The 27,099-nt window shown below is 37.7% G+C and overlaps 2 protein-coding genes across 3 annotated transcripts; one reads left to right on the forward strand and one right to left on the reverse strand.

Annotated features, from left to right (window-relative positions):
- Positions 1 to 62: 62 nt before the first annotated feature.
- LOC108334477 (expansin-A6) lies at positions 63 to 1,447 on the forward strand. The gene is made up of 3 exons (XM_052871134.1): positions 63 to 281; positions 373 to 691; positions 774 to 1,447. The coding sequence occupies exons 1-3, from the start codon at positions 140 to 142 to the stop codon at positions 1,081 to 1,083; spliced, it is 771 nt and encodes a 256-aa protein (XP_052727094.1). The 5' UTR covers positions 63 to 139; the 3' UTR covers positions 1,084 to 1,447.
- Positions 1,448 to 3,434: 1,987 nt separating this feature from the next.
- Positions 3,435 to 25,114, reverse strand: LOC108333986 (factor of DNA methylation 4). Of its 2 annotated transcripts, XM_017569527.2 has the most exons (8): positions 24,957 to 25,114; positions 24,740 to 24,876; positions 9,251 to 10,232; positions 8,861 to 9,042; positions 8,673 to 8,741; positions 8,286 to 8,570; positions 7,388 to 7,606; positions 3,435 to 3,843 (listed from the first exon to the last, which is right to left on the reverse strand). In XM_017569527.2, the coding sequence occupies exons 3-8, from the start codon at positions 10,230 to 10,232 to the stop codon at positions 3,613 to 3,615; spliced, it is 1,968 nt and encodes a 655-aa protein (XP_017425016.1). In that variant the 5' UTR covers positions 24,740 to 24,876; positions 24,957 to 25,114; the 3' UTR covers positions 3,435 to 3,612. The 2 variants fall into 2 exon arrangements, with proteins under 2 accessions (XP_017425016.1, XP_017425018.1); XM_017569529.2 differs by lacking the exons at positions 24,740 to 24,876; positions 24,957 to 25,114 and adding an exon at positions 24,148 to 24,330.
- Positions 25,115 to 27,099: the final 1,985 nt, after the last annotated feature.

Consider the following 27,099-nt stretch of genomic DNA (forward strand, 5'->3'; position numbering starts at 1 on the left):
GTGAAGAAGGTTTGAGTTCCCACCAAGAAGGCTTCTCGTCCATAAGTACTCCATCCATCCCTACTCGCTAACCCACTCAATACTCATCCCATTATCTCTCTCTCTTCTTCGCTTTCTCTTCACTTTCAAGGCAAAAGAAATGGGTCTGCTAACTGTAGCACTGTTCCTTGCGTCCATAATGCGGATGGTGGAAGCTCGAATTCCAGGCGTTTATACCGGCGGCGCGTGGCAAAGTGCTCACGCCACCTTCTACGGAGGATCCGATGCATCCGGCACCATGGGTGTGTACACTGTAGTTATAACATGTAGCACGTAACATGTAACATGTTTTTGTCGACGTTTATAATTTTCTCTAACAATGTGTGTGTTCAGGGGGAGCTTGCGGGTATGGAAACCTGTACAGCCAAGGATACGGAGTTAACACGGCGGCGTTGAGCACGGCACTGTTCAACAACGGCCTGAGCTGCGGAGCGTGTTTTGAGATAAAATGCGCAAACGACAAACAGTGGTGTCACTCCGGAAGCCCTTCCATCTTCATCACTGCGACCAACTTCTGTCCCCCAAACTACGCTCTTCCTAACGACAATGGAGGCTGGTGCAACCCCCCTCGCCCTCACTTCGACCTCGCCATGCCCATGTTCCTCAAAATCGCGGAATACCGCGCCGGCATAGTACCTGTCGCCTACCGCAGGTACAGACATTTATTGTTAAAAAGTAAGGTTCGAGTTGTCATTAGTTAGTTGGTGGTTAATGTTGGTTGGTTTTTGGTTTAGGGTGCCATGTATGAAGCATGGGGGAATGAGGTTCACGATCAATGGCTTCCGTTACTTCAACTTGGTGCTGATCAGCAACGTGGCGGGTGCAGGGGATCTGGTGCACACATACGTTAAAGGGTCGCGAACCGGTTGGATGCCAATGAGCCGGAACTGGGGTCAAAACTGGCAATCAAACGCGGTTCTTGTGGGACAAGCTTTGTCCTTCAGAGTCACCGCCAGTGACCGTCGCTCTTCCACCTCCTGGAACATTGCTCCGCCACATTGGCAATTTGGTCAAACTTTCACCGGAAAAAACTTCCGTGTCTGACTCTCACCATACACAACACCCTTTACTCTATTTCTTTCTTCTAATTTTATTTTATTTTATTTTCTTTCAAAATATATATATATATATAAATATAAAAAGTACAAGGTCCTTTTCTTTTTGTTCGGCTTCCCAATCCCATCACCACCATTTATCTATTTCCATTTTTGCCCTTTTTGGATTTTTTTTGACTGCAATGTTTGGGAGACTGTGATGAAAATGTAGGGAGAAGTTGATTAGTGATGATGAATGAGTGAGTGAGTGAGTGACAGCTTTTGTAGCACAAGGGTTTGACCTTTGTTTGGTTTGATGATTCATAGTGTTCTATTTTTGAATTAATTAATTAATGTTAGGGTGCGCGCGTGAAGTTGTACGCTTCGATTAGTGTAGGAAATGCTGAAGCGGCTAGGGAAAAAACGGTAGCCCGCGGCTAATTAGCATTTTTATTTTATAAAATGTTGGTATTATATTATATTATATAGTGCTATCAATTGAAAATATATTATATTGTCCCCTGTATCGAAGGAAGCATGGTGGGTTATGTTGATTTTCGAAAAAAAAGGAGTAAATAATAAAATATTTTAATCAAATAAAATTCATCCGTAAATCAGTATGAAATGGTGAGTTAAATGTAATAACCTGACCACCCGCCAAATAGGTGACAAAATATCGAGCATCCCGCTGCCACTATTCAAATTTGATGTTTCTGTTTCTTTATGACTCACAGAAACAGAAACTATATATAAAAAGCATTTCTATAACAGCGATTGACTTAATATGAAAGTATTTATTAAAACAAGTTTAGCTTTAAATATATAAATTTTCTGCATTAAAATTTAATATTAAAAAGATACCGATTATAAATAATGTTAATTTTTTTGTTGTGAATAGCAATATATAAAAAGGTCAATCCTCGTCATATTTACATAAATAATTTTTAAAATGTAAATAAATAATAAATAATATGTTGTTTGATTTGGGAGAAAAATTAATATAATTTGCTTATATTATTTTTGTATATTTAATTAAAAAAAATAGTTTAGAGTATTAATCTCTTTCTTACCTAATCGATTTCTGATTTCAAATTTAGTTTATAAGGTTATATCTCTTTTGAAAAAAAATAAATTCTACAACACATCAGATATAGATTCATGACATGCATTACACACCTTATGGAAATTGTCTATATCTCAATAAGAGATAAAATAAAATAAATTTATGTTTATAAGTTAACACATTCGGCCAATTTGTTAATATTGAGTTAATTAAGGGTTTTAATGTCGGCTGGTCCATCCAGTTTCAACCCATCTCAGATTTGACTTCTATAAATGAATCGAGTTGACCAATGTCACAAAAAATACGGATTAATATTTCTAATCACATGAACCTGTTTATTTATTAATATTGTATTTTAAATTAACAATTATAAGACATTGTACTCAAAGAAGAAAAAAAACTAATTCAAACACAATAAATAAAATATTCAATTAAAACGAAATAACAATAATATTTTTTTAATATTAATTTTTTTGGTTGTAATTATTAAACTTTTTTATTAAAAATAGAAGTATTACGAATCATAAATTCACACATTTATTTCAATGTTTAATTAATAATTTTTACTTTTATACACAATTATTAAAAATAATAATTATTATTTCATGAAGTTTTTGTTTTTCTATTTAATATTAAAATCATCTATTTTTTTTTTATAATTTAAATTTATGCGACTATCAGGCGAGCCGCCCAGTCGGCGTTGGCAGTTAAACTTCGCTCTCTTCTAATGTGATATCGGAGGCCAAGAGCTTTTTGTTCAGCCTCTTTACTTATAAAGATTAGAAAAAATAAAATAAAATAATATTAAAAAAAAAAAAAACTCCTATAATCGGTAAGAATAACTTTCCAAAATTTGGTCTCAATAATTCAAAGGATTGGAGTGGTGGCTCTGGAAAGAAGAGAAAACAGAGTCCTCAACCATTCACAACTGTTAGTGCGTACATTCACCTATAACTGCTTTCATTAACTTTTTATCAAATAATTTCATTTTTATTTTAAATGAATATAACGATTTTATAGAATAATGTATTCACAACTAAGTTATTAATGAAGTAACAACCTTTCCAAAAAAATTAAGTACGACCAAGCTTAATAGTAAAATATTCAATAAAGATATGAATTAAATTAGTCAATGAAGAGTTCTATAATATTGGGACTCATCTTTAATGCTAAAATACAACATATTGTCACCTTTGATAAAAAATCGTAAGACAAGATAAGCATGATTATAGTTTTCTCAATTTTTAATTTTTGAATTAACAAGATAATAAACCATCAAATTAAAAGCACCACACGAATAACAAAATAAATTGTCAAATTTAAACAATATAATGAGAAGCTTCACTTTCTACCAAGGTCTGATATCAGTCAGTATTACATGTAACAACATACCGTATGATTTTTGTCACTGTAGAGTTCAAGTAAATCCTGTTTTATCAATAGGAAGAACCTAAAATTGAAGTTTCCCATGGGATCCTACTTTTTTCGCTGCTTTGACACTTTCCATTGCCTAATTAAATATGCAATACCCTCCTTTAACGCTGCCTTCCTTCCTTCCTTTGAATTCCACATCTCCGGTATTGGGTATCTACCACTAGGATTGTATTCATTTAACTCCATCAGAGCTGTAGTCACAGCTTGATAGACCTCATCACCAAACTCATTCTTCAAATATCTCAGTTTTTCATCTTCTTCATCTAAAATTTCCTGTATAATACATCCAACATAAGTTAGATCGTTATCCATGTAGGAGCATCAGAAAAAGAAAAAACCGACAAACTATGTGCACAAAAACATGAGTCGCATCTTACCCTGCCATATGATCTTTCTACACAATATCTACATCGTACCATATCTTTTTAAAATTAGAAAATATTTTATCTTAATTATATTATTTTGTTCTCTTAAGTATTAGTTAGACAAATCATCTTGATCCGTCCTCTTCAATTGTATACAAAATACTTAAAAAAGAAGCTACAATGTAATATCTATAATTATAACTGGTAATTATATGTAAACGTTACCGAACATTACTTGCAGAACAAATAACAATGAACAAAGGTATCCAACCTCCTTGTTATGACATGGTATTAAACAAGTTCAGATCTAGTATTGTTCACTAGTTTGTTCATTCCTCGGATTAAATATGTTTTTCATTTCTAACTTCAATGTATACATATTTCGTCTCTGCACTTTATAAAAATAAGGTAAAACATCCTCTCAAGCAAGTGTCATACGAAGTGTTTACCATGTCACAATCAGAACTCCACAATAGACTATAATATAATGTTTTACTTGACTTTCATAGAGTGCAAGGACAAAATGAGTATATATTTAGTTTAGAGACAAAATACATATTTAACCCTTCTTTCCACATTTTCAGTGAGGCCAGTGGTTTCTCGTCGTGACCTATTCTTAGCACACGATTTATGGTTCTTGTTTGCTTTGCAGTTTCTGTATGTAGTTCCTATTCTCATTTGTGATTTGAGATCCTTGTTCGTGTTGCAGTTTCTGTGTGTGGTTCCCATTCTCATTTGTGATTTGAGATTCTTGTTCGTGTTGCGGTTTCTTGTTAAAGAATTTTGGAGACTTGTATGAACGGGTTAACCTTTTTGTAACAATGGTATTAGAGTTCTGCTGTGAACTCAATGTCTCGAGTTCGAACATCATTAAGACTCCTACTCCCACGAAGGAGAGTCCCGAATTCACCAGGTGTCAGCCTGTGAAGGAGGGGCGTTTGTTAAGAAATTTTGGATCTTGTATGAACAGGTTAACCTTGTCGTAACATTTCTGTTTGTGCTCAGGGTCCCTGATCTCAATCTTGATTTGTGGTGTACCCATTTGCGTTGCAGCTTCTGTTTGTGCTCACAGTCCCTGTTCTCAATAGTGATTAATAGATGCCATTCTCTCAATTCTCTATTTGTGCTCGTAGTTTCTATTCTCACTCATGGTCACTGCTCTTAATCGTAATTCTTGTTCATAGTCATTGTTCTAGCATGTGATTTGCATTCTCAACCTTCTTCAACATAGTTTGTTTCGTCTTCACATTTCTTTTTCACAGTTTTCCTTGTTTTGTTGTGACCGTGCTACTTGATGATCGCAACAACTTTACTTAAAGGAAAGAATTATGGGGTCAACTAGATGGGCTTTCCAGGCTACCGACAGATCAAGCAACCTTTGATGCTTGGGAAGTAAAAGATGATCAAATTATCTCTTAGATTCTCAGATTTATTAAATCCACGAATGGTCAATATTTTGGGCTCTTTCTCAACTGCTCAATTAACATGTGAATATTTACAATACATTTACAATCAAGACAACACAACCAAGCATTTTCAATTGAAGATATAAATAACCAATTACATACAAAGTAATTTGTCCATTCAAGAGCATTATTTCGACCTTCTGAATTTGTGGACAAATCACTCTACCATATTATAAATAACCAATTACATACGAAGTTTGAGACTGTTAGCAATGCCTTGCTTGACAGGAATCTTGTTCCTTCTTCGGATGTATGCGTTGGTCAACTTCTGAGGAAAGAAAAACATTTACTTACCCAAGGATTCATGAGTCATGATGTTGTCTTTCTAGAATCTATAACAATAGCATATGTTACCCAAAGGTAAGGCAAAGGTTGTGATATGTGACGGGTCCAATGTTTTTTCCTGCAAACAGTTTGGACATCCGCCTCATAACTACAGTAAGAAGTTTTCATTACTTCAAATAGTAGGGTCATCAGTCATATCTCAAACTGCCTCACGCATCCCCCACGAAAATAAAAAAGGTTACAACAAGCATTTCATATAGTACCCCTAACAAGACTTGTCCTCCTAACCATGATGCATCTAATAATGGTGTTATACAACCTAAAACAATCCAACAAATGGTTACTGGCAACTCTTTCAGCATTGGGCATCCAAGGTGAGTCTTCTAATATCTCTCATCCATGGTTTCTTAATTGTGGTGCATCCAGTCATGTGGCAAGTTTCACATAGTACTTGCACATTGTATATTTCTTATCATGGTACTAAAAAAAATTCAAATTGTTGATGTGGTGGTGACATAAACTCTTACTTTCAAAATGTGTTCGTATCACCTAGCCATGCTTCTAACTACATGTTTGTTGTTCAATCAGTTGACAACAATTGTAATGTTAACTTTTCCAACGAGCAATTATTGGATAAGGTGAAAGCAAAGGTGTTATGTATCCGAGTAGGAAACGTAATTAAACACGATCACAATAGGTAGAAAAGACGATGAACGAATGATAATGGAGGAATGAATCTCTTTTATTGATGGTGATATCTGAATAAATAAAAATAAACAAGGGTAATTGGGAGTATAACCTCCGTCAATTACTTGGGAGCATAACCTCCCTCACAAGAGCATAGCCGCCTCCTTCAGTCACTTGGGAGCATAACCTCCTTTACGAATCTCTAAATTGTCTACTAAATCAGAGTATTGTGTCAAGTTCAATGCTTGTTCTAAAATTATTTGGCTTTGTGGTCTGTTGACTAAACTTCAATTTCCTCAAGTAGATCTGACACCACTTTAGATTGACAACACAAGTACTATTCAGATTGTTGCAAATCCAATGTTCCATGAACAAACCAAGTATATTATAGTACATTGTCTCTTTATTCGTGAGGCTTACGATAACCATATTACATCAATCTCTTACATCAATACTCACTTTCAGGAACACACCAAACACACTGAAGTAGATTATCAATTTACTCGTAAGGCTTATGATAACCATATTATATCAATCTATCACATCAATACTTAGTTTCAGGTTGCAAATAATCTCACCAAGGCTTCCTCACTCCAGATATTAGTTCCTTGTAAGCAAATTGTTGTTCTTTGACCAGTTGCATCAATTTGAGGGTGGATGTGAATACATCTCCTTAATCATATTATTTTATTTTCATTAAAATAGGCTAGACAAACCATGAATGGATTGGTTATCTTCTGTTCTACTTAATAATATTCTTAACATAGAATATTAGGATATTTGTAATTATGAATAGTAATTACATGTAATCATTGTTTATAAGACTAATAACAATGAACGAAGGTGTCAAGCCTTCTCCCCACAGTTTTAAATATTATGAAAGGATGCAATGAATTTTTGAAGTGCTACTAGCTAGGCCAATGAGGCCATCAGGTAGCTTCCGCAATTAAAATGACCATATGAACAGTTCTAGCGATAAAAATATATGGTTTCAATTTGAAGTAATCAGTGTACCTTAGGCTTTCCTCCTTCCTTATCTGTGACAACTTTAAATGGATGCCAGCTTGGATCTCCAAGATAAGCCTCGTATTGTGAGCACAACTCCACTGCTCTCACATCCGCTTCATCATCAGAAAATTTTCTCCTAGCTGCTCCCACAAAGGGTTTTTCATCGAGCTCCCCCATTCTTTTAACACCAATAGTAGCCCGATTACTGTGTGACTTCCTCAGCCACTGTGAACAAGAATATTATATTACACACAGAGAATACAAACATAAAGACAACCATTGCAGTAACAATAAGTAACACAACAAACTAGCCGAACCATAGAACATATTTGCTACAAGGTTAAGCATCATACCAGTTTTATAGACAATGGATTTGACCTAATTCTACCATTTTTTTCAGAAATGCTAAACAATGTGGATATCCATCATATCCATTAGACACCAACACACAGATATTCATTTGACAAAGGACCAATAAGCAACCACGTGATTCAAAGAAGATAATACCATTGAAAAACTGAAATTAAGAAGTATTGAAACACAAGTTAAACCACGGTAGGTGTAGCTTGTGCATCGCAAATACATGGATAACAGATGAGTTTAAGTCCATTGCAGCTAATCACCAATATCATTCTGAATATGATACAATTATAAGACTATAATGATAATAGGCAGACTGCTAAACATGAAACAGTATGCAGTGATTAATATACAACCAGTTGTATGTCAATTAAAATATTCAAGACAAGCCTTACATTTGTTCACAATTTTACCACGTAATTTAGACAAATCAAAGCCCTCCCTCCCAGTTAGTAAAATGATTAATCGGAAGAGACCTTTCAATCAAATGACTAAAGTTCAAATAACATCAAACACATACATTTATGCTTAGAAAAAGACTTACAAGTATTAACTCCTTGCGAGCATCTTGCAACTCGTCATTGGTTTTCCGTTCTCTGACAACAAGAGTTTGTTGGAGATCTTCGTGTTCTTTCAACTCATCTTCCTTTTCTTCAAGTTCCACTTTAATTTCATCCAATTTTTTTTGCTCCTCGAAGTCGTCCTCTACTAATTGTTTCATGACCTCCAGAGCTCCCTTCAACCGTTGAATTTCCAATTCCAATGTTTGTTTGGCATCGAGTTTTTTCTGCAGTTGAAGAATCTTTTTATGCATTTTCTGCCTTTCTTTCTGCATTTCAAACACAAAAATGACTCTGTCAAATCTTATTTGGATACATAAAGAGGAACTAAATTAATTACTGGTACAATGAAACAAAAATTCAATCAGTGCCTTGTGTTCTTCTGCCAAATGCAACACTCTCTCATCCGCCTTGTTTTGCTCCATCATTGCCATATCATTCTGCAATATATAAATCACTCTTCAAATTATTTAAATAAATGCAGCATTATTTGCACTTCGCAAAAAAAGAAAGAAAAACCTGCCAATATCCATAATTTTAAGCAGCCAAAAATGATTACGTTTTTCTTTTCAAGGTCAAGTTTTTTTCTCTCATTCTCATTTTGCACTTGACATCTCTGGAGATCCTTCTCACGGTCCTCTAGTATTTTCCTCTGAGCACGCAGATCCAATCTGGCCTTTTCATGGGCCACATAAATTGTCTCCCAATTTTGTCGGGTTTCTTGCCGCATTTTTTTCATTTCTTATTGAACAATGAAACACGAAGGTAGCAAGAAAGATTAGAAAATTTTCACTTCAAAATAAAACAAAAAGTAGGCTATCAGGAAAAGTAGATATGATCACAACCTGATTGTTTTACCTTTCAACACAGAAACAAACAATAAGTTATGAGGAAAACAGCAGAAGCGAAAAATAGGAATGTAAACAATTCACTTCAAACTTCAACGTACCATTGTTATATGATTCAATCATTGCTTCTTTCTCATTCATGACCCTGTTCAGGGCCACATTAACATCATCATATTTGCTGGATACTTGTTCCAATTTCTCATGTTTCACTTTCAAGGTATTAGTTAAATCAAAGACAAGAAGTGAAGTTTTCCTTTTCTCCTCTGCTTGTTTTTCAGAAACAGATTGCAAATCTCCATTCTTCTTAAGGTAATCACCAATTATAGTCGTGGAATGGTAGTCATCATCACGGGCTATCCATCCATACAGTTTATTGCCTCGGTTTCGTGAAATATAGTAATCTCTCTTACCACAGTGTTCTGCCTCAAAACTTCTTTCAAAGTTCATTGCATTGGTGAAACCCTCCCAGTCTTTGGAGAACTCTACAATCGCAAAGCCAGAATGTCCATAACGGTTCCATAATGGATGAACTCTCATGGGATGAAATCCCTTCCGAGTAAACTCATCCCTTAGATTGGCACCACTTTCACCAACACGCCTTCCGTCTTTAAATTCAGTGACAATGTTTCCAACAACACCAACCCAAGGCCAGACAAATAGATGTTCTTTGGCAACATTTTCAGATCTATTTTCAACATTTCCAATGCTTACTGGTCTATCATTGACAACATTTTCAGATTTATCATGCACAACCTTTCCTGCTCCATCAAGGATGGCATTCCTTGGCCTATCATCAGCAACTTTTTCAGATCTATTATCGACACCAAGATGTCTTTCAATGTATAATTGAAGAGCAGAGTGCTTAGCTAACTCTTTTATCCTCATGGTCCGTGAGTACCTTTCAAATCTCACCGCATGCTTCAAAAGCTCACTCAACGAGTAATCATTCTCCCGGCAAAAGGGACACCTATATGATGACTTGGAGATTTCGAGTTTATAGTAACCATCCTTCAAATCTTTATAATACTCACGTTCATAGTATTCGAAGTCAGACTCCCGGACTCGTCCTGATTTACCGGACATCTGCAGGTGAGAAATTTAAGATTAACCGCATGCTTAATAGTGTATTCTGAAAATAAGTCGACCCACACATCTTTCATATAACATACACAACACAAGAGAATATTAAAAATAAAATCAACACGATATGTAAAAGAATATAATATAAAAAAAAAAAGGCTAGATAGTTATCATCCTCAACAAAATTGAGTTTATCTACTCATTGTAACGTCCCAAGTTTGAGAGTCACTTAAAAGCATCAAAGGCTAAAAGATTTCGCAACATAAAAAAAAAACTTACGAATTACATAATAGTACTTCCATTTGAAATCTTAAATATTCAAACCAAACAAGAAAATAAATAGTTCATTACAACTTTTATTCCTTTGCATAAATTAAAGATAAATAAAACTCCCATTGCAAAGTCCCACTCTCGTCAATCACATAGCTCTAGCAGCATTAGCATTCCTATCTGAACTCCCTTATAACACACGCGTTATATGATCATCGCCACAGGTACAAACACACAAAAGTATGGGTGAGCTATGCATTCAACAAAACAAACAGTATAATTAAAGCAATAAAACAATACAATTCAGACCAATCATTGCGTCAACACGTCTCTTGTATCGACCTAACTCAGTGGCTTAACCTCTCAACACTAATACCAGGTACAGGGTAGTTAAGCAGTCTACCTTCACAGTACGGACCTATTTCCCTTATTCCTCTAAGTCTTACAAGTAAAAACTCCGGTGCATCACATAATCATCATCAAAATCACATATAACAATACAGTTATAATAATCCAATTATGAAATAACATTTAAACTCATAACACCCATACTTAAATCAAATTCACAACACAATAATACATTTTTAATCCAACTCCCACTTAGATGAACCATGCCACCACTTCCCAAGCACTATCAACATATGTCTTCTTCCGTACTCTAGCATACACGACCTGTTCACCTAAATAGGGCCTACACATCAATGTAGGACTTTTCGATTCACCAAAACCGGGCCCACGCACCAACGCAGGACTTTCCGATTCACCAAAATCAGGCCCACGCACCAACGTGGACTTTCTTGTTCACCAAAACAGGGCCTACACACCAACGTAGGACTTCCTCGCGTCATCCGCCATGAAGTACGTAAGAAAACACAGGATTTACAATCACCCACTATCATGGCTTATCAAACAACCTTTATGGAAAACAACAACTCAACCAACTCATGTTCCACTTGACACACAATTCAATTAACTTTGCAACTACACCATGCAAGAACAACATTACGGATCATGCATTTAACCATTAAAACTCAACATTACAACTCACCCTTACTTGTACATTTCCAACTCTATCATTTCTCGAGTTTACCAAACGTGACTAGACAACTTGAGAGCAAAAGATATTCCATACGGCAACCAATTCAATCAAAGTGATATTGAACAACCATATAATATCTATCTTACAACACCCATGAACAAGATTGTCCAAGCATAATTAAGATCAACACAATCACTCCATCTAACAGATATACACACTAAACTGCCATATCAATGTTAACCAGTTCATAAGCACAAACATGTTGTATTTGAACTACTTAAAACAACCATTAACTTCTCAATTACATTCCAATATTTTTTAAACGCATGATCATTATACTATCTCTACATCACAAGCTGTCAATCTATCTCCACCAGTGATAGGTTCTTTATCAAGAACCTATGAGAAACACGCCTCTAAACTCACACACAACCCACAGTGGAACTGAAACAATCTCCTTTATTCAATATGCAGGTAATGGTTACAGAAAGAAGAGAGCTTAACCTCCCCCTATCAGGACTAACAAGTTCCTGATCAAAACAAATGAATTCACTAACTACTCTCCACTTACAACTAATCTCCCTTATATACAAGGTATCCTCAACCGACCCCCTAACCCCCTAACTGCCTAGACAGTTAAGTTATGTAACTGTCTTTCTCCTACTATACACAAGTAGAGGTCTAACAATACCACCCTCCTCCGAAACAACCTTGTCCCCAAGGTTGAAGGCAGGGTACTGTTCCTGAATAGTTGCTACATCTTCCCAAGTAGCTCCCTCTCGACCCCCTTCTTGCCACTCGATCAACACCTGTGGTATTGCCTCTTCCCCACTCTGCCTCTGCCTCTGTCTCCTATCCAACACCTTTACCGGCCAGAACATGGGCCCATCTGCCTGTAATTCTGGGGCTAATTCACTCTCTATCCTCTTCTCCCCCACAGCTTTCTTCAGCTATGAAACGTGAAAAACGGGATGGATCCTGGCCGATTCTGGTAGCTGCAAACGGAAGGCAACCTTCCCCACCTGCTGTAACACCTGAAAGGGCCCAAAATAACGTGCTGCGAGCTTGGAATGTAATCGTGTTGTCATGGAAGCTTACCTGTGGGGTCTGATCTTCAAGTAGACCCAGTCTCCCACCTTAACCTCCACTTCCCTCCTTTTTTTATTGGCCTGATTAACCATCACCTCCTGAGCCCTTTTTAAATGATCCTTCAATTGTCTCTATTGAATGAACACAGAAATCATAAATACATATTATTGAATGAGAGGGCTTAATTCCTTCTCTTACATTAGCATTACATTTATAAGGGAAGAAAGTAACTACCCATTTGCTTTCCAACTCACTTTGGTTGGAATACAACTCACACACACAGCTCACACACAACTCATACTGACAGCACACACATACTAATCATTCTAATAATAATTCTAACACTCCCCCTCAAGCTGGAGCATACAAATTGTATGTACCAAGCTTGGAACTAATGAATTCAATTCTAGGTCCTCTTAAGGACTTAGTTAACATATCTGCAAGTTGATCATTTGACCCAACAAACTCAGTACAAATTTCTTTGGACAACAATTTTTCCCTAACAAAATGGCAGTCAATTTCTATATGTTTGGTCCTCTCGTGAAACACTGGGTTTGATGCAATGTGGAGAGCAGCTTGATTATCGCTGTTAGAATTATTATTAGAATGATTAGTGTGTGTGTGCTGTCAGTATGAGTTGTGTGTGAGCTGTGTGTGTGAGTTGTATTCCAACCAAAGTGAGTTGGAAAGCATGGGTAGTTACTTTCTTCCCTTATAAATGTAATGCTAATGTAAGAGAAGGAATTAAGCCCTCTCATTCAATAATATGTATTTATGATTTCTGTGTTCATTCAATAATCGCAATACATCTTCATGGTTTGAATGTTACATAAATTGAGCTCTTGAAGAAATTGCTTCACCCATATAAGTTCACTTGTTAGTGATGTCATAGCCCTATATTCAGCTTCAGTTGTTGATCGGGCTACTACATTTTGTTTCTTACTCTTCCATGAAATGATATTTCCCCCAAGGAGAACACAATATCCAGTAGTAGACCGTCTATCAATAGGCGAGTCTGCCCAATCTGCATCACAGTATCCAGAGACTTGAATGCTTCCTTTATCTTCATATAACAACCCTTGTCCAGGAGCCTTTTTTAGGTATCTTAGAATACGAATGATAGCATTCCAATGGCCAAGACATGGAGCCTGCATGAATTGACTGACCACTCCAACTGCAAAAGATAGATCCGGTCTTGTAATAGTGAGATAAATCAGTTTTCCAACAAGTCTTCTGTATCTTTCTGGATCGGAGAACAATTCACCTTCGCTTGAAGCTAATTTTTGATTTGGGTCCATAGGACTGTCTATTGGTCTACAATCAATCATTCCTGTCTCTTGTAATATATCAAGAGCATATTTCTTTTGAGAGACAACAATTCCATCTTTTGACCGAGCTACTTCAATGCCTAAGAAGTATTTGAGGCTTCCAAGATCTTTGGTTTGGAAATTTTTGCATTTTCTTCAGCTGAGATATTCCAACAACATCATTTCCTGTGATGACTATATCATCAACATATACTATTAGATAAACACATTTCCCAAGAGATGTAGTACAGTAAAAAACTGAATGATCTGCTTCACTTCGTTTCAAGCCAAATTGTTGAACAATAGAGCTGAATTTTCCAAACCAAGCACGTGGTGACTGCTTGAGACCATATAGAGAGCGATGCAATTTGCATACCATTCCATACTCCCCCTGAGCAACAAACCCTGGAGGTTGCTCCATATAAACTTCGTCCTCAAGATCACCATGAAGGAAGGCATTTTTTATATCTAGTTGATGAAGTGGCCAGTGACGAATAGCTGCCATTGCAAAGAATAGACGAATAGTAGTCATCTTGGCCACAGGAGAGAAAGTCTCACAATAATCAATGCCATAAACTTGAGTGTATCCTTTAGCAACTAAACGAGCTTTGAGACGATCAATGTTGCCGTTTGAATCAACTTCAACTGTATACACCCATCGACAACCAATTGCCTTTTTACCCTGTGGAAGAGGTACCAACTCCCAAGTTTTATTTTGTTCGAGAGCTTGGATTTCTGCAATCATGGCCTCTCGCCAACCAGGATGAGCAAGTGCTTCTTCCATATTTTTAGCTATATCAACTGAAGACACTGAAGATATAAGTGCACAATAGGAAGGAGATAATCTGTGATAACTAAGAAAGTTATAGATTGGATGTGGGTTGCGAGTGGAACGAGTACCTTTCCGAAGAGCAATGGGCCAACCTGAATCATCTTCGGGAGTAGTGGGAGTAAGTGACGGTGAGGAAGAATCTGAAGGAGAGGATTCACCATTTTCTGGATGTTCTACCTGTGTAACGTTGGGAGATGATGGTTCAGGGGAACTGGGACGCTGAGTTGTAGACACAGGAGGAATATTTGACTCAATCATGGGAAGAGGAAGGACCTGTTGGATAACCTCAATCTCTTGTTCAGATGAAGTGAAGTAGGGAGTTTGTTCAAAAAAGGTAACATTTGCAGACATAAAGTACTTTTTAGTTTCAGGAGAGTAACACCTATAACCTTTTTGAAGCCGTGAATATCCCAAGAAGACACATTTGATTGCACGAGCAGAAAGCTTATCTAGTCCAGGAGACATGTCATGAACAAAACATACGCAACCAAAGATTCGAGGAGAGGTGTGAAAGAGAGGTTGGTTGGGAAAAAGAATGGAAAAAGGAGTTTTATGATTAAGAGAAGAAGAGGGCATCCTATTAATAAGATAACATGCAGTTAAAACGGCATCGCCCCAGTGATGAGTGGGAATATGGGTACTAAGCAAAAGAGTACAGGCAGTTTCAATCAAGTGTCGGTTTTTTCTTTCTGCTATACCATTTTGTTGTGGTGTATGAGGACAAGTAGACTGATGTAGTATACCATGAGAGTTTAAAACTGCAGAGAAATTTGAAGAGAAGTATTCTTTTGCATTGTCACTTCTTAGAATTTTGATAACTTGGCCAAATTGATTTTTGATTTCATTTAAAAAAGAAGTAAAGATGGATAACAATTCAGAACGATCTTTCATAAGATAAACCCAAGTACATCTTGAATATTCATCAATGAAAGTAACAAAATACCGAAAACCAAAAGACGAGACACGACTAGGTCCCCAAATATCAGAATGGATAATGGAAAAACTAGAATCACACGTTGTTTGTGACCTTTTAGGAAAGGAAGACCGAACGTGTTTTCCGAGTTGACATGACTCACATTCTAAACTATTGACATTACCAAGTTCAGGGAACATTTTTTTTAATTTTAACAAATGAGGATGACCAAACCGATCGTGTAACAGTTTAGGAGTAGGAGCTGCAACACATGACACATGGGGATGAGATCCAAAATGGTATAATCCTCCCGCTTCATATCCTTCTCCAATCTGTTTCCCTGTCCCACGCTCCTGTATAACAAAGGAGTTGTTATCAAAGGTTATTGAACAATTTAATGATTTGGTTAACTGACTCAAGGAAATCAAATTGAAAGGACAGTTAGGAACAAATAGAACAGATTGGAGATTTAAGGATGGAGACAGGGAGACATGACCAATGCCCTTTGATGAGACTTTTGAACCATTTGCAAGGGTTATTAAATGAGATTTTTCTTGAAAAGAAAGGGTTGAGAACAAAGAGGTATTACCGGAGATATGATCAGAAGCACCCGAATCAATTACCCATGAAGTTTGATCTTTGGGAGATTGAGAAATGCACGCTGTACTTGAAGATGTTTGTGCCATGCTATTGGATTTTAACCGTAGGTACTCCTGATATTCATCTTCAGTAAATTTTGAATCTAAAGGGTTAGACTAAGAGATATTAGCGGTTTTTTGAGGAAAACCATGCAATAAGTAGCAATTCTCTTGAGTATGACCCATCCTTTTGCAATATGTGCACGGACCTCGCCCTCGACCTCCACGTCCTCCTCCTCTAGTACCACGTCCTCTTTCGCGTGCGATAAGCATGGCAGATTGCTCTACAGCCCCAAAAGTTTCTTGAGGGTGTGGCATCGGAACCCGAAGAAGACGTGTGGTCAAGGATTCCATGGAGGAAACTTCATGACTGGTTAGAAGTTGATCTCAGATATGAGCAAGGTCGGGATGCAGAGCTCGTAGAATCATTACCATATAATACTTGTCTAACCTTGTTTTGATATCTTCAGAAGATCCTGCTTCTAAAAACATCCGCAATTCTTAGTAGCGGATTGGGCTTCAGCCATAAAGGATACCATATCATGGTTCTCCATTTTAAGGGATGCAAGTTTATTTGCCGTGTCATACAGACGTTGAATGTCATTGGCATAAATGCTTTGAGCTTTCTTCCAAAAAGAGTGACATGTCTTGAAAGCTCTAAGGGATATGAAGATTTGTGGTTCTACGGATTGCCACAACAAAGCACACAATTGGAAATCTGCTTGTTTCCATTGATCTGCTTTTTCAGCTGGTACGTGTGTTCCATCTTGCTCAAGATGATCATAACATCCGTGGCCAAGAAACCACATTTCAACAGCAGCGGACCAAGATAAATAATTTTTTCCATTCAGTTTTTCAGAAGTGATATTGGGACTTCCTGACAATGAGATAATGCTGCCAGTTGCCATTGCACGGTGTCTATGAATCTGAAGTCCTGAAACTCAGAAATGGCTGCGACGAGTCGACTGGAAGCAGCACGAAGTGATTCCGACGTCGGAACGGCGGCATGTGAACAGTACGCGCCCAAGCTCAGCTGGAGAAAGGTGGCGCGTGGAGGCGCGTGGAGAGGATTTTTGGACTGATTCCAGTGGGGTTATCTGTCGCTCGGAGAGGCGCTCTAGATCTGCTGGTCGCCGGACGAAACAGACGTCGGAACGGCGGCGCGTGAACAGTACGCGCCGAAGCTCGGCTGGAGATAGGTGGCGCGTGGAGGCGCGTGGAGAGGATTTTTAGACTAATTCCAGCGGGGTTATCTGTCGCTCGGAGAGGCGCTCCAGATCTGTTGGTCGCCGGACGAAACTGGGTTGACCGACGGCAGCGGACGGTGGCGATATGTGGTGATGGGTGTGCCAAACAGTGAATAAAGTTTGAAAAAAAAAGAGGTTGATATATGATTATGGTAGATGATGAGTGATAATGGTGGAGCTATATCTGATAGCTCAACTGAGGAAAGAAAAAACCAGAGCGGGATCGACCCGCTCTGATACCATATTGAATGAACACAGAAATCATAAATACATATTATTGAATGAGAGGGCTTAATTCCTTCTCTTACATTAGCATTACATTTATAAGGGAAGAAAGTAACTACCCATTTGCTTTCCAACTCACTTTGGTTGGAATACAACTCACACACACAGCTCACACACAACTCATACTGACTGCACACACACACTAGTCATTCTAATAATAGTTCTAACAGTCTCAATGCCTCATCCCTGGTCATCAAATCCTGTGCCACCGCCTCAACTGCTGTCTCTCCCAGAATAAACCTGTTCAAAGTTGGTGGAGAGCGCCCATATACCACTTCAAAAGGGGAACATTTTGCTGCAGCCTGATAACTGGTGTTATACCAGTATTCTGCCCATGGTAGAATCGACTTCCAACTCTTCGGTTGTTCAGAACAGAAACACTGTAGATATCCTTCAAGAATCCTGTTTACCACTTCTGTTTGGCCATCCGTTTCTGGATGATAAGTCGTGCTCATTTTGAGCTGAGTACCTTGCATTTTAAAGAGCTCCTTCCAAAAAATGCTAAGGAAGAGAGGATCTCTGTCACTTACTATTGACATCGGAATCCCATGTAAACGGACTATCTCTTGGGTGAAGACCTCCGCTACCGTGCGAGCAGAATATGGGTGCTTTAAGGCTATGAAGTGGCCATACTTGCTTAGCCTATCCACCACTACCAGGATCGCATCAAAACCTTGAGATTTGGGCAACTTAACAATGAAATCAAGACTAACCTCTTCCCATATCGCCTGCGGAACCGGCAGAGGTTGGAGTAACCCTTGAGGCGATGCAGCCATATACTTATGTTGCTGGCAAATAACACATGCTGCAACAAATTCCGTTACCATCTTCTTCATCCCCAACCAGTATAGTGACTAGGCTACCCTTCTATAGGTTCGAAACACTCCCGAATGCCCCCAGTACTGGACACATGAAATTCCGCTAATAACTTCAGAATCCAGGTGGAGTTTGCCGACAAAACTAGCCTCCCTTTGTAGTGTAGTCGGTCCCTTTCCAAGGTATAAGATGCACGTGATCCTGGGTCCCTCCTGACATCTTCAATGATTTTTTGAAGTGCTTCATCCTCCTCCACTTCCTTCAGTATGTCGTGGAAGTCATGCCAATAAGGTTTTGACAAAATCTGCAACTCCATCTCACCCATACCCCCTTCGCCCTTGCGTGAAAGTGCGTCAGCGACTTTATTGGAGCTTCCTGTTTTGTGCACTATCTCAAAGTCATAGCCCATAAGCTTGGCTATCCAATTCTGCTGACTGCAAGTCGTTATCCTCTGTGCCAATAGGTATTTTAGACTGCGCTGATCCGTATGCACCACAAATCTTCTACTCAACAAATATGGCCTCCAATGTTGGATGGCCATCACCAACGCCATTAGTTCTTTCTCGTAGATGGACTTGCTCAAAGTCTGTTCCGACAAAGCCTTACTAAAGAATGCGATAGGCTTTCGGTTCTACATCAGCACAGCTCCTACACCACCTCCAGACGCGTCACACTCCAAGTGAAACTCCTGAGTAAAGTCGGGAAGTATTACAACTGGCGCAGTTGAAATCGCCACCTTCAGTGCATCCATGGCTTTCCTGGCCTTCTCGGACCATTCAAACTTCCCCTTCTTCAATAGTTCTGTTAACGGTTTAGCCATTTCCCCGTATCCCCGCACGAATCTTCGGTAATATCCAGTCAAGCCCAGAAATCCCCTTAGAGCCTTCAAATTTTTCGGTTCATCCCCTTCCACCACTGCTTTGATCTTACCCTGGTCCATCTCTACACCTTTCGCCGAAATTTGATGACCCAAGTATTGAATCTGCACCCTCCCAAACTCGCATTTTTTTTTATTCGCGACCCAACAGTTCTCCAGTCGCTACAGCACCACCTTTAAATGTTTGACATGTTCTGCCCACGTGGAACTGTAGACGAGTATATTGTCAAAAAAAACGAGTACCCACTTCCTCAGATAAGGCGCCATCAACTCGTTCATGGCGCTTTGAAATGTTGCCGAAGCGTTTGTCAGCCCAAAGGGCATGACCAGGAACTCGAAGTGGCCTTGATGAGTTCGGAAGGCCGTTTTTTGGATATCCTCTGCCCCCATTCGTATCTGATGATAGCCCGCTTTCAGGTCCAGCTTTGAGAAGTACTTGGCCCCCTTAAGTTCATCCAACAGTTCTTCAATGACGGGTATCGGAAATTTATCCGGTACCGTAGCCTTGTTCAAAGCCCGATAATCGACACAAAACCTCCAACTTCCATCCTTCTTCTTCACCAGAATAACAGGGTTGGAATATGGACTCTGACTGGGTCAGATAATGCCCGCTCTCAACATGTCCTCTACTTGTTTTTCTATTTCATCCTTCAAGAGATATGGGTATCTGTATGGCCTAACATTTATTGGGCTTTCTCCTTCTTTCAGCAGAATTTTGTGCTCCAAACTACGTCGGGGAGGCAGTCCTTCTCTCTCCAGGAACACATGTGAGTGGAACTGCAACACTGCTCTGAGTTCCATTTTCTGCTGCGTGGTCAAATCACCTGTCACCTCACCGCTAGACCCTTGCTCCACTACCTCCAGCTCCCATATTAATATCCATGATTCAGCATCCAGCATCTTCATCAAGGCCTTAGGTTCCACCAGCTGGCGGCATAAAGTTGGTTCCCCTTTTATCACCACCCACTACATATCTCATGGACATCTCTCTCCAGTTCAACACGACCTCTCCCAATTTGGCCAACCAAGCGATACCCAAGATGACATCTACTCCTCCAAGCTCAAACACGTAAAAATCCTCCTCAACAGTGGTGTTCCCCAAGCGTATCCTCACTCTCTCGCAACGCCCACTCGTCGTTCGGCGATGGCCATCACCTAGGCTCACGGTGTATGAAGACGTCTCGGTCACCGGCAGCTTCAATTCCTCCACCACCCACTGGCTGACGAAATTGTGGCTGGCCCCGCTATCAATGAGGTCCACCACCTTCCGTTCTCCGATCACGCCTGTCAGTTTCATGGTTTTTGGAGGTGTCAGGCCCTCCGCCAAACACGCCGACAGCTCCATGGTTTGCGCCTCCTCCGCTGAGTGCTCCGTCGACTCTTCCTCCTCGTCCTCCGCCAACAGTAAAACTCTCAAGCTCCTCTCGGAACACCGATGGCCGGGAGCGAAAGCACCCCCGCACTGAAAACATCGCCCTTCTGCCCTCCTTTTCAAGAACTCCGAGTAAGGTAAGTTTCTTACCACTCTTCCTCTCCCTTCGCCTCCGGTTATAGCATTACCCCCCGCCTTGGTGTGGTTGGCCGATGACAACACCTCCCGTCGAGTCGCGCCTCCTCCTTCTGCCCCGCTGATCCTGTTTACGCCGCTACATTCCTCGTCTCCCCTCACAATCGTCGAAGTGGCTCACACGTTCATCGAGTTCACCTTTCCTCCGTTCCACACTACCCCGCGCGCTCGTTGGATCACGTCTTCCACATCCCTCGCGACCCTGATCGCAGCCATCAAGTCCTGCGGATCTTGAATTCGTACTTGACCCTTTACGTCTTCGCGTAACCCAGCAAGGAAAAAACCCAAAATCAATTCCTCCGATAACCCCTGAGTCTGACCCAACAACATCTCAAGGTTCCTAATATAATCCTCCACCACGCCCTCCTGTCTCAGCGTCGCTAATTGTTCATATACGGTTCCCCTGAAGCCGCCTCCAAAACGATTAATCAATCCCGCCTTTAGTCCCAACCCAAAACGGTTCTTGGTTTTTTCCCGCCAATACTTGAACCAGTAGCTGGCGCTCCCCTCCATGCTAATGTAGGCTAGATCCACCTTATCTTCTTCGGCCACCTTTTGGATGTCGAAGAACCGTTCAGCCCGGTTGATCCAACTATGGGGTTCCACTCCTTCAAACAATGGTAATTCGACCCTTTTCCGCCAATTTTGGGGAATTCCCCCATTGTCGCGCCTTTCTTGATTCTCGTTCACAGAGCTACTACTTCCTTCAGAGCCACCTCCTTGATTATTGTGACCTCCACCCATCACCCTCATCAGTTGTTGTATATCGCGCCTGATCGCCGCTGTCTCATCCTTGATTCCCTCCACCGTAATCAACAAATTGTCCAATCTTCCTTCCGTCTGACTTCCCATCACTGATTCCTCTCCTTCTTGATCCGGCAGGTCGGACCAAATGATAGGTTCTTTATCAAGAACCTATGAGAAACACGCCTCTAAACTCACACACAACCCACAGTGGAACTGAAACAATCTCCTTTATTCAATATGCAGGTAATGGTTACAGAAAGAAGAGAGCTTAACCTCCCCTATCAGGACTAACAAGTTCCTGATCAAAACAAATGAATTCACTAACTACTCTCCACTTACAACTAATCTCCCTTATATACAAGGTATCCTCAACCGACCCCTAACCCCCTAACTGCCTAGACAGTTAAGTTATGTAACTGTCTTTCTCCTACTATACACAAGTAGAGGTCTAACAACCAGCATCATTGATTCATATCATAACCAATCATATACAGATCTAGAATTAATTCAGTAAAATTATAACATCTATAACATCCATGCATCTTCAAACATAATCAACCAAGTTCATTATCAAAATATAAATGTCAATGTACGAACAATTTTATTTAGTATCCATAGCACTCATTCAACTGCAGATTTTTGCAAAATTATAACATCTATAACATCCATGCATCTTCAAACATAATCAACCAAGTTCATTATCAAAATATAAATGTCAATGTACGAACAATTTTATTTAGTATCCATAGCACTCATTCAACTGCAGATTTATTATTACCCAAAATGGCAAACAAATTAACCAAGCTAAACCAAATGTTACACTTATTCTCCCATCATATAAACACACCTAACAACAACTTATAATAATTGACAAACTCAACCAAATTCAGTATTATAGTATCAAGTGATTTCATATCTTTTACAGGTTTAAACACCCAGCTACATTAGACTAAATTTGCATTATAACCGCTTTATTTATCAAACCTTTTTCTCATACTTAAAATTACCCAACAACTAATTTCTGCGAGCTACAAATCATAAAAAATGTGTTTTTAAAATCTGCACAACGGATAATAGCAACCTCAACTATCTTCAATGGTTATTGTGCATCCTAACACATAATAATGAATGACATAACCCGCAATTCCAGCATATTCAGATCGAATACATCCAAATGTATATAACAACCCATATAGTATTAAGATTGACCATATCCCCTTTAACACTCCAATTTGACGTAACCAACCAACATCCATAGACAATGTATAAATCATACCATCAATTTACTTTTCTAACATCAATCCTGCAATTATTTTTCAGCAAGGCTTTATACCAATATCATAATAGCAACCAACAAGCATTTTATGCAATTTTTCCAGCCATTACAGCAGGTATATTATGCCATATTTACAATAATTACAGCAAGTATTTTATATTATTTTTACAGCAATTACAGCAAGTATATTCTGCAGATTTTTAACCCAAAACAGCTAAACTTTAAAATTCCAAACAGCATTTTCGTTCAATCAGAAAACAGCAGGCTTCTGATACAATATTTTCATTCAAACAGCAACATTTTCTGGTGCAAAAACTTTAAAACAGCAACATTTTTTTCTGAGCAGAAACAGGGTAAAAACAGCAGCATTATCATGGCAGAAACAAAGTAAAAAACAGCAGCATTTTTCATGGCAGAAACAAAGTAAAAAACAGCAGCATTTTTCATGGCAGAAACAAATTAAAACAGCAGCATTTTTCATGACAGAAACAAAGTAAAACAGCAACCATTTTTCTGCAGAATTTTATTTTAACACAGCAAGGAATTTGCAGAATTTATAACAGCTAACAGCAAGCCCTTTTTGGCAGCAACCAGCAAATGAATTGGGTGCAATACAGCATCCAGAACAGTACCAAACAGAAAGGTTTTCTGGTGCAGAAACAATAATTAAAACAGTGTGAAAACAACAATTAAACATAGGCATTCCTCTTATGTCCCATTTCGAAAATTCCAATGTATACAACGCTCTCTTCTTTTTTTTCTAATCAAATAAAAAACGCAGGGCACACTCATTTACATTCTCATGGAATATATCACATAATATACCATTATCATTCTCAATCACTGAACATTCTAACGTTCGAATCAAAAGGCATAGCATTTTATAAACTGGACAAGTGTATAACCTTCAAACAATATCAAAATCACAAATCAAGAATCAAAGAGAGAATTTCAGGTTTTTCTTTTACAGATACACACCCATATAATAAAACAGATTCAAATTAGCTCCCCATACCTTTTCCGATTTCTTCCCTTACTCCAAAATCCTACTTTCGCTTTCCATCTTTGTCTCCCAATTCTAACATCTCCTCTCTGATATACCACCACTCCCTCTCTCGGTGTTTCTCACACCTTCATCTCAAACGATTATGGAATGCTCTTTACTCTCACTCACGCCGCAACCCTCACTTTCGTCCCTCTATGGTTTTTAAAAAAAAAGAAAACAAAAGAGAAAAGAGAGGGGAGAAGAGAGAAACGAGAAAATAGAATAGAAGAGTAGAAGGAAAATGAGCCTCCTGACTCTGTCTATACCCCAAAAAATTTAAAACCGCAGCAATTAAAAATAACACCAGTTTTGCTCCCAGCTAGATTGAACACAAGGTCACACCAACAAGCACACAACACATAACCACCAAACCTTTTTTTTTTTTTTACATATTAAAATCCTCGGGTCTTACACTCATCAATATATTTCCCATGTTGCAGGAGGCCAACTCGCAGAGTGCAAATAACACATTTTACAGTTTTTCTATTCTAACTCACTCTCAAAGGCTTAAAACTAAACTAGCAGAATTTTCCAAGCAAGACGAAAGCCTACGATGCTATACCTTGAGCTGGTAGCAACAACAGTTTTTGGCAAAGGAGTTGACGAATTCTGACGTGGATCAAAGCTGAAGACCAGATGATGAAATCAAGAGAAGATATCAGAAGAGGAATGCAGAAATAGAAGATGAAACCCTTAATCCTGTCATGACAAACAAATTTTTGCTTAGAGTAGAAAACTACAGAAAATCAACAACAGTACAATGGCCAAAACATCCTTACCTTGGCTCCACCACATACACGGGAATATTAGGGATTGTAGCTGAAAACGAAAGTTAGTAAAGGTGAAAGAGAAAAAGGGGTTTTCGTTTGATTTGTTGCAGCACAACTTCTGCTATGAGAATGCACGCATGGCAATTGGGTTGCGCCTTCTTTTGGAACTACCACTCCATTTCTTTACTTTATTTTAAAATAATAAAAAAAGGATAATAATGATTATGTAAAATCATTAATAATAGCTTATATTTTATGTGGTATTAAAAGATTATAAGTAATATAAAACTTCAAATATTTGCCCATTTTCTTTCTTTTTTAATGAGGAAATTCAAGTTAATAATTTGTATTCAAAGGAAAACAAAAGCTTAAGTTTAAAACCAAAGTACAATTTAACTCAAATTCAAAATAAAAATCTGTTGTTTCCTGTTTCTCTCTCGTGAATTAAACATAACATTAACTTTTTATTTCATTATGTTGCTTAAATTAAACTGACCAATAAAATAAAACTCTGCTTAATCCGAACCATAATTCATTCGAGAAGACACATTGGAAGTTAAAACCTTCTTTTAACCCCGTCAATTGGGGACCCCTAAAAGGGGTGTTTTTCTCAAATGTGGTCTAAAACTGACCATTACCCTTAATTTCTTTATAAAGAGAATGGTATGTTTTTAGATTATCATTATTCCAGGGAATAGAGACAAAAGAACTTACTAATGTGAGGAACAACAGAAAGTGCACACAAAGTGTTATTTCAAGCACAGATGATCAAATTTTCAATATTATGAAATTTGAAAATCTGAATTGAAAAAATTAAAAAAAAAAAAAAACAAACAGTCTGATTTCAAAACCATGGTCAAACAAAGCATTAAATGCATGGATGGTATTCATACATTTAATTTAATCCTTGCTTTGCGCACTAAACTAACTTATTTTTTCAAGCAAAATGATAATTGTATTCTTATAATTCAATCTTAATCTTATTGTATTCTTTACTCAAATAAATATAAGAGTTTTATAAAACTTACACTTTTATTAATGTTTTGTTTGGTTGTTGGATATAAATATATAGCTTCAACACAGAAAAATATTTTTATTTTTTATAATTCTGAGTTTTTTTTTGTATCATACAACTATATTTTAATGAAAAGAAGGTCTTGTAAGACTTAAGTTTTTAATTTTAAATTCAATGTAAGGCATCTACAATGAAGATACTGTTAAATATATGTTTTAATTAATAAAATTTTAAAAATTAGTAAATATTTAAGATATCTTTTAATTATAATCAATGTTGATTTAATTTGGTAATATCTATTTATTTTTTTAACTCTTCATATTTCCATTCATCTTATTAGGAAGTGGCATAAAAAATAAAGTATAATAATTACTCATGAATAGTTTGAGTTATATTATTAAAGAAAATATTAAGGATTGAAGTCAATTATACTCGTCCCATTCATGATGATGTACAGACTTATAAAATGGATGATATCATTATTTTTTAATTTGCTATCACAAAATTATATATGGTGTGAGTAGAAAAAAAATAATACAATATAATATAATGTATTATATGTGTTTTTCTTTTACCAATAACAAAAAAATATTAGTAGAAATGGAGAATAAAGAGTTACTCTAACTTAAAAACAAGCTATAAATAGATAAGGAACAAACTTACAAATATATATATATATATATATATATATATATATATATATATATATATATATATATATATATATATATATATGAATTTGCTAAATTGTATACGTCTGTTTTTTAATTGGTACATTTTAGGAATGTGTACCGGGTTTTAGTAGACAAAAATATCCTAATATATCATGGATTATAAGTTATGAGTTTTTTAATTGGTACATTTTAGGAATGTGTACCGGGTTTTAGTAGACAAAAATATCGTAATATATCATGGATTATAAGTTATGAGGTTAAAGATATTTTAATAATTTTCATTCTCAAAACTAAAAAAAAAATCACAAACCATTGCTCACCTCTTTTATTTCTCTCAATCATTTCATTTTCATCTTTCTCACTCCAACATTTTCTCTGTCATCCCTATGTTAATCTCAATTGTAAAAAAAAATCAGAAACACTCGTCTTGTAAGATTCATGAAAAAATATATATATATATATA

This window comes from Vigna angularis, chromosome 11 (genome assembly GCF_016808095.1).
Source record: "Vigna angularis cultivar LongXiaoDou No.4 chromosome 11, ASM1680809v1, whole genome shotgun sequence".
NCBI lineage: Eukaryota > Viridiplantae > Streptophyta > Magnoliopsida > Fabales > Fabaceae > Vigna > Vigna angularis.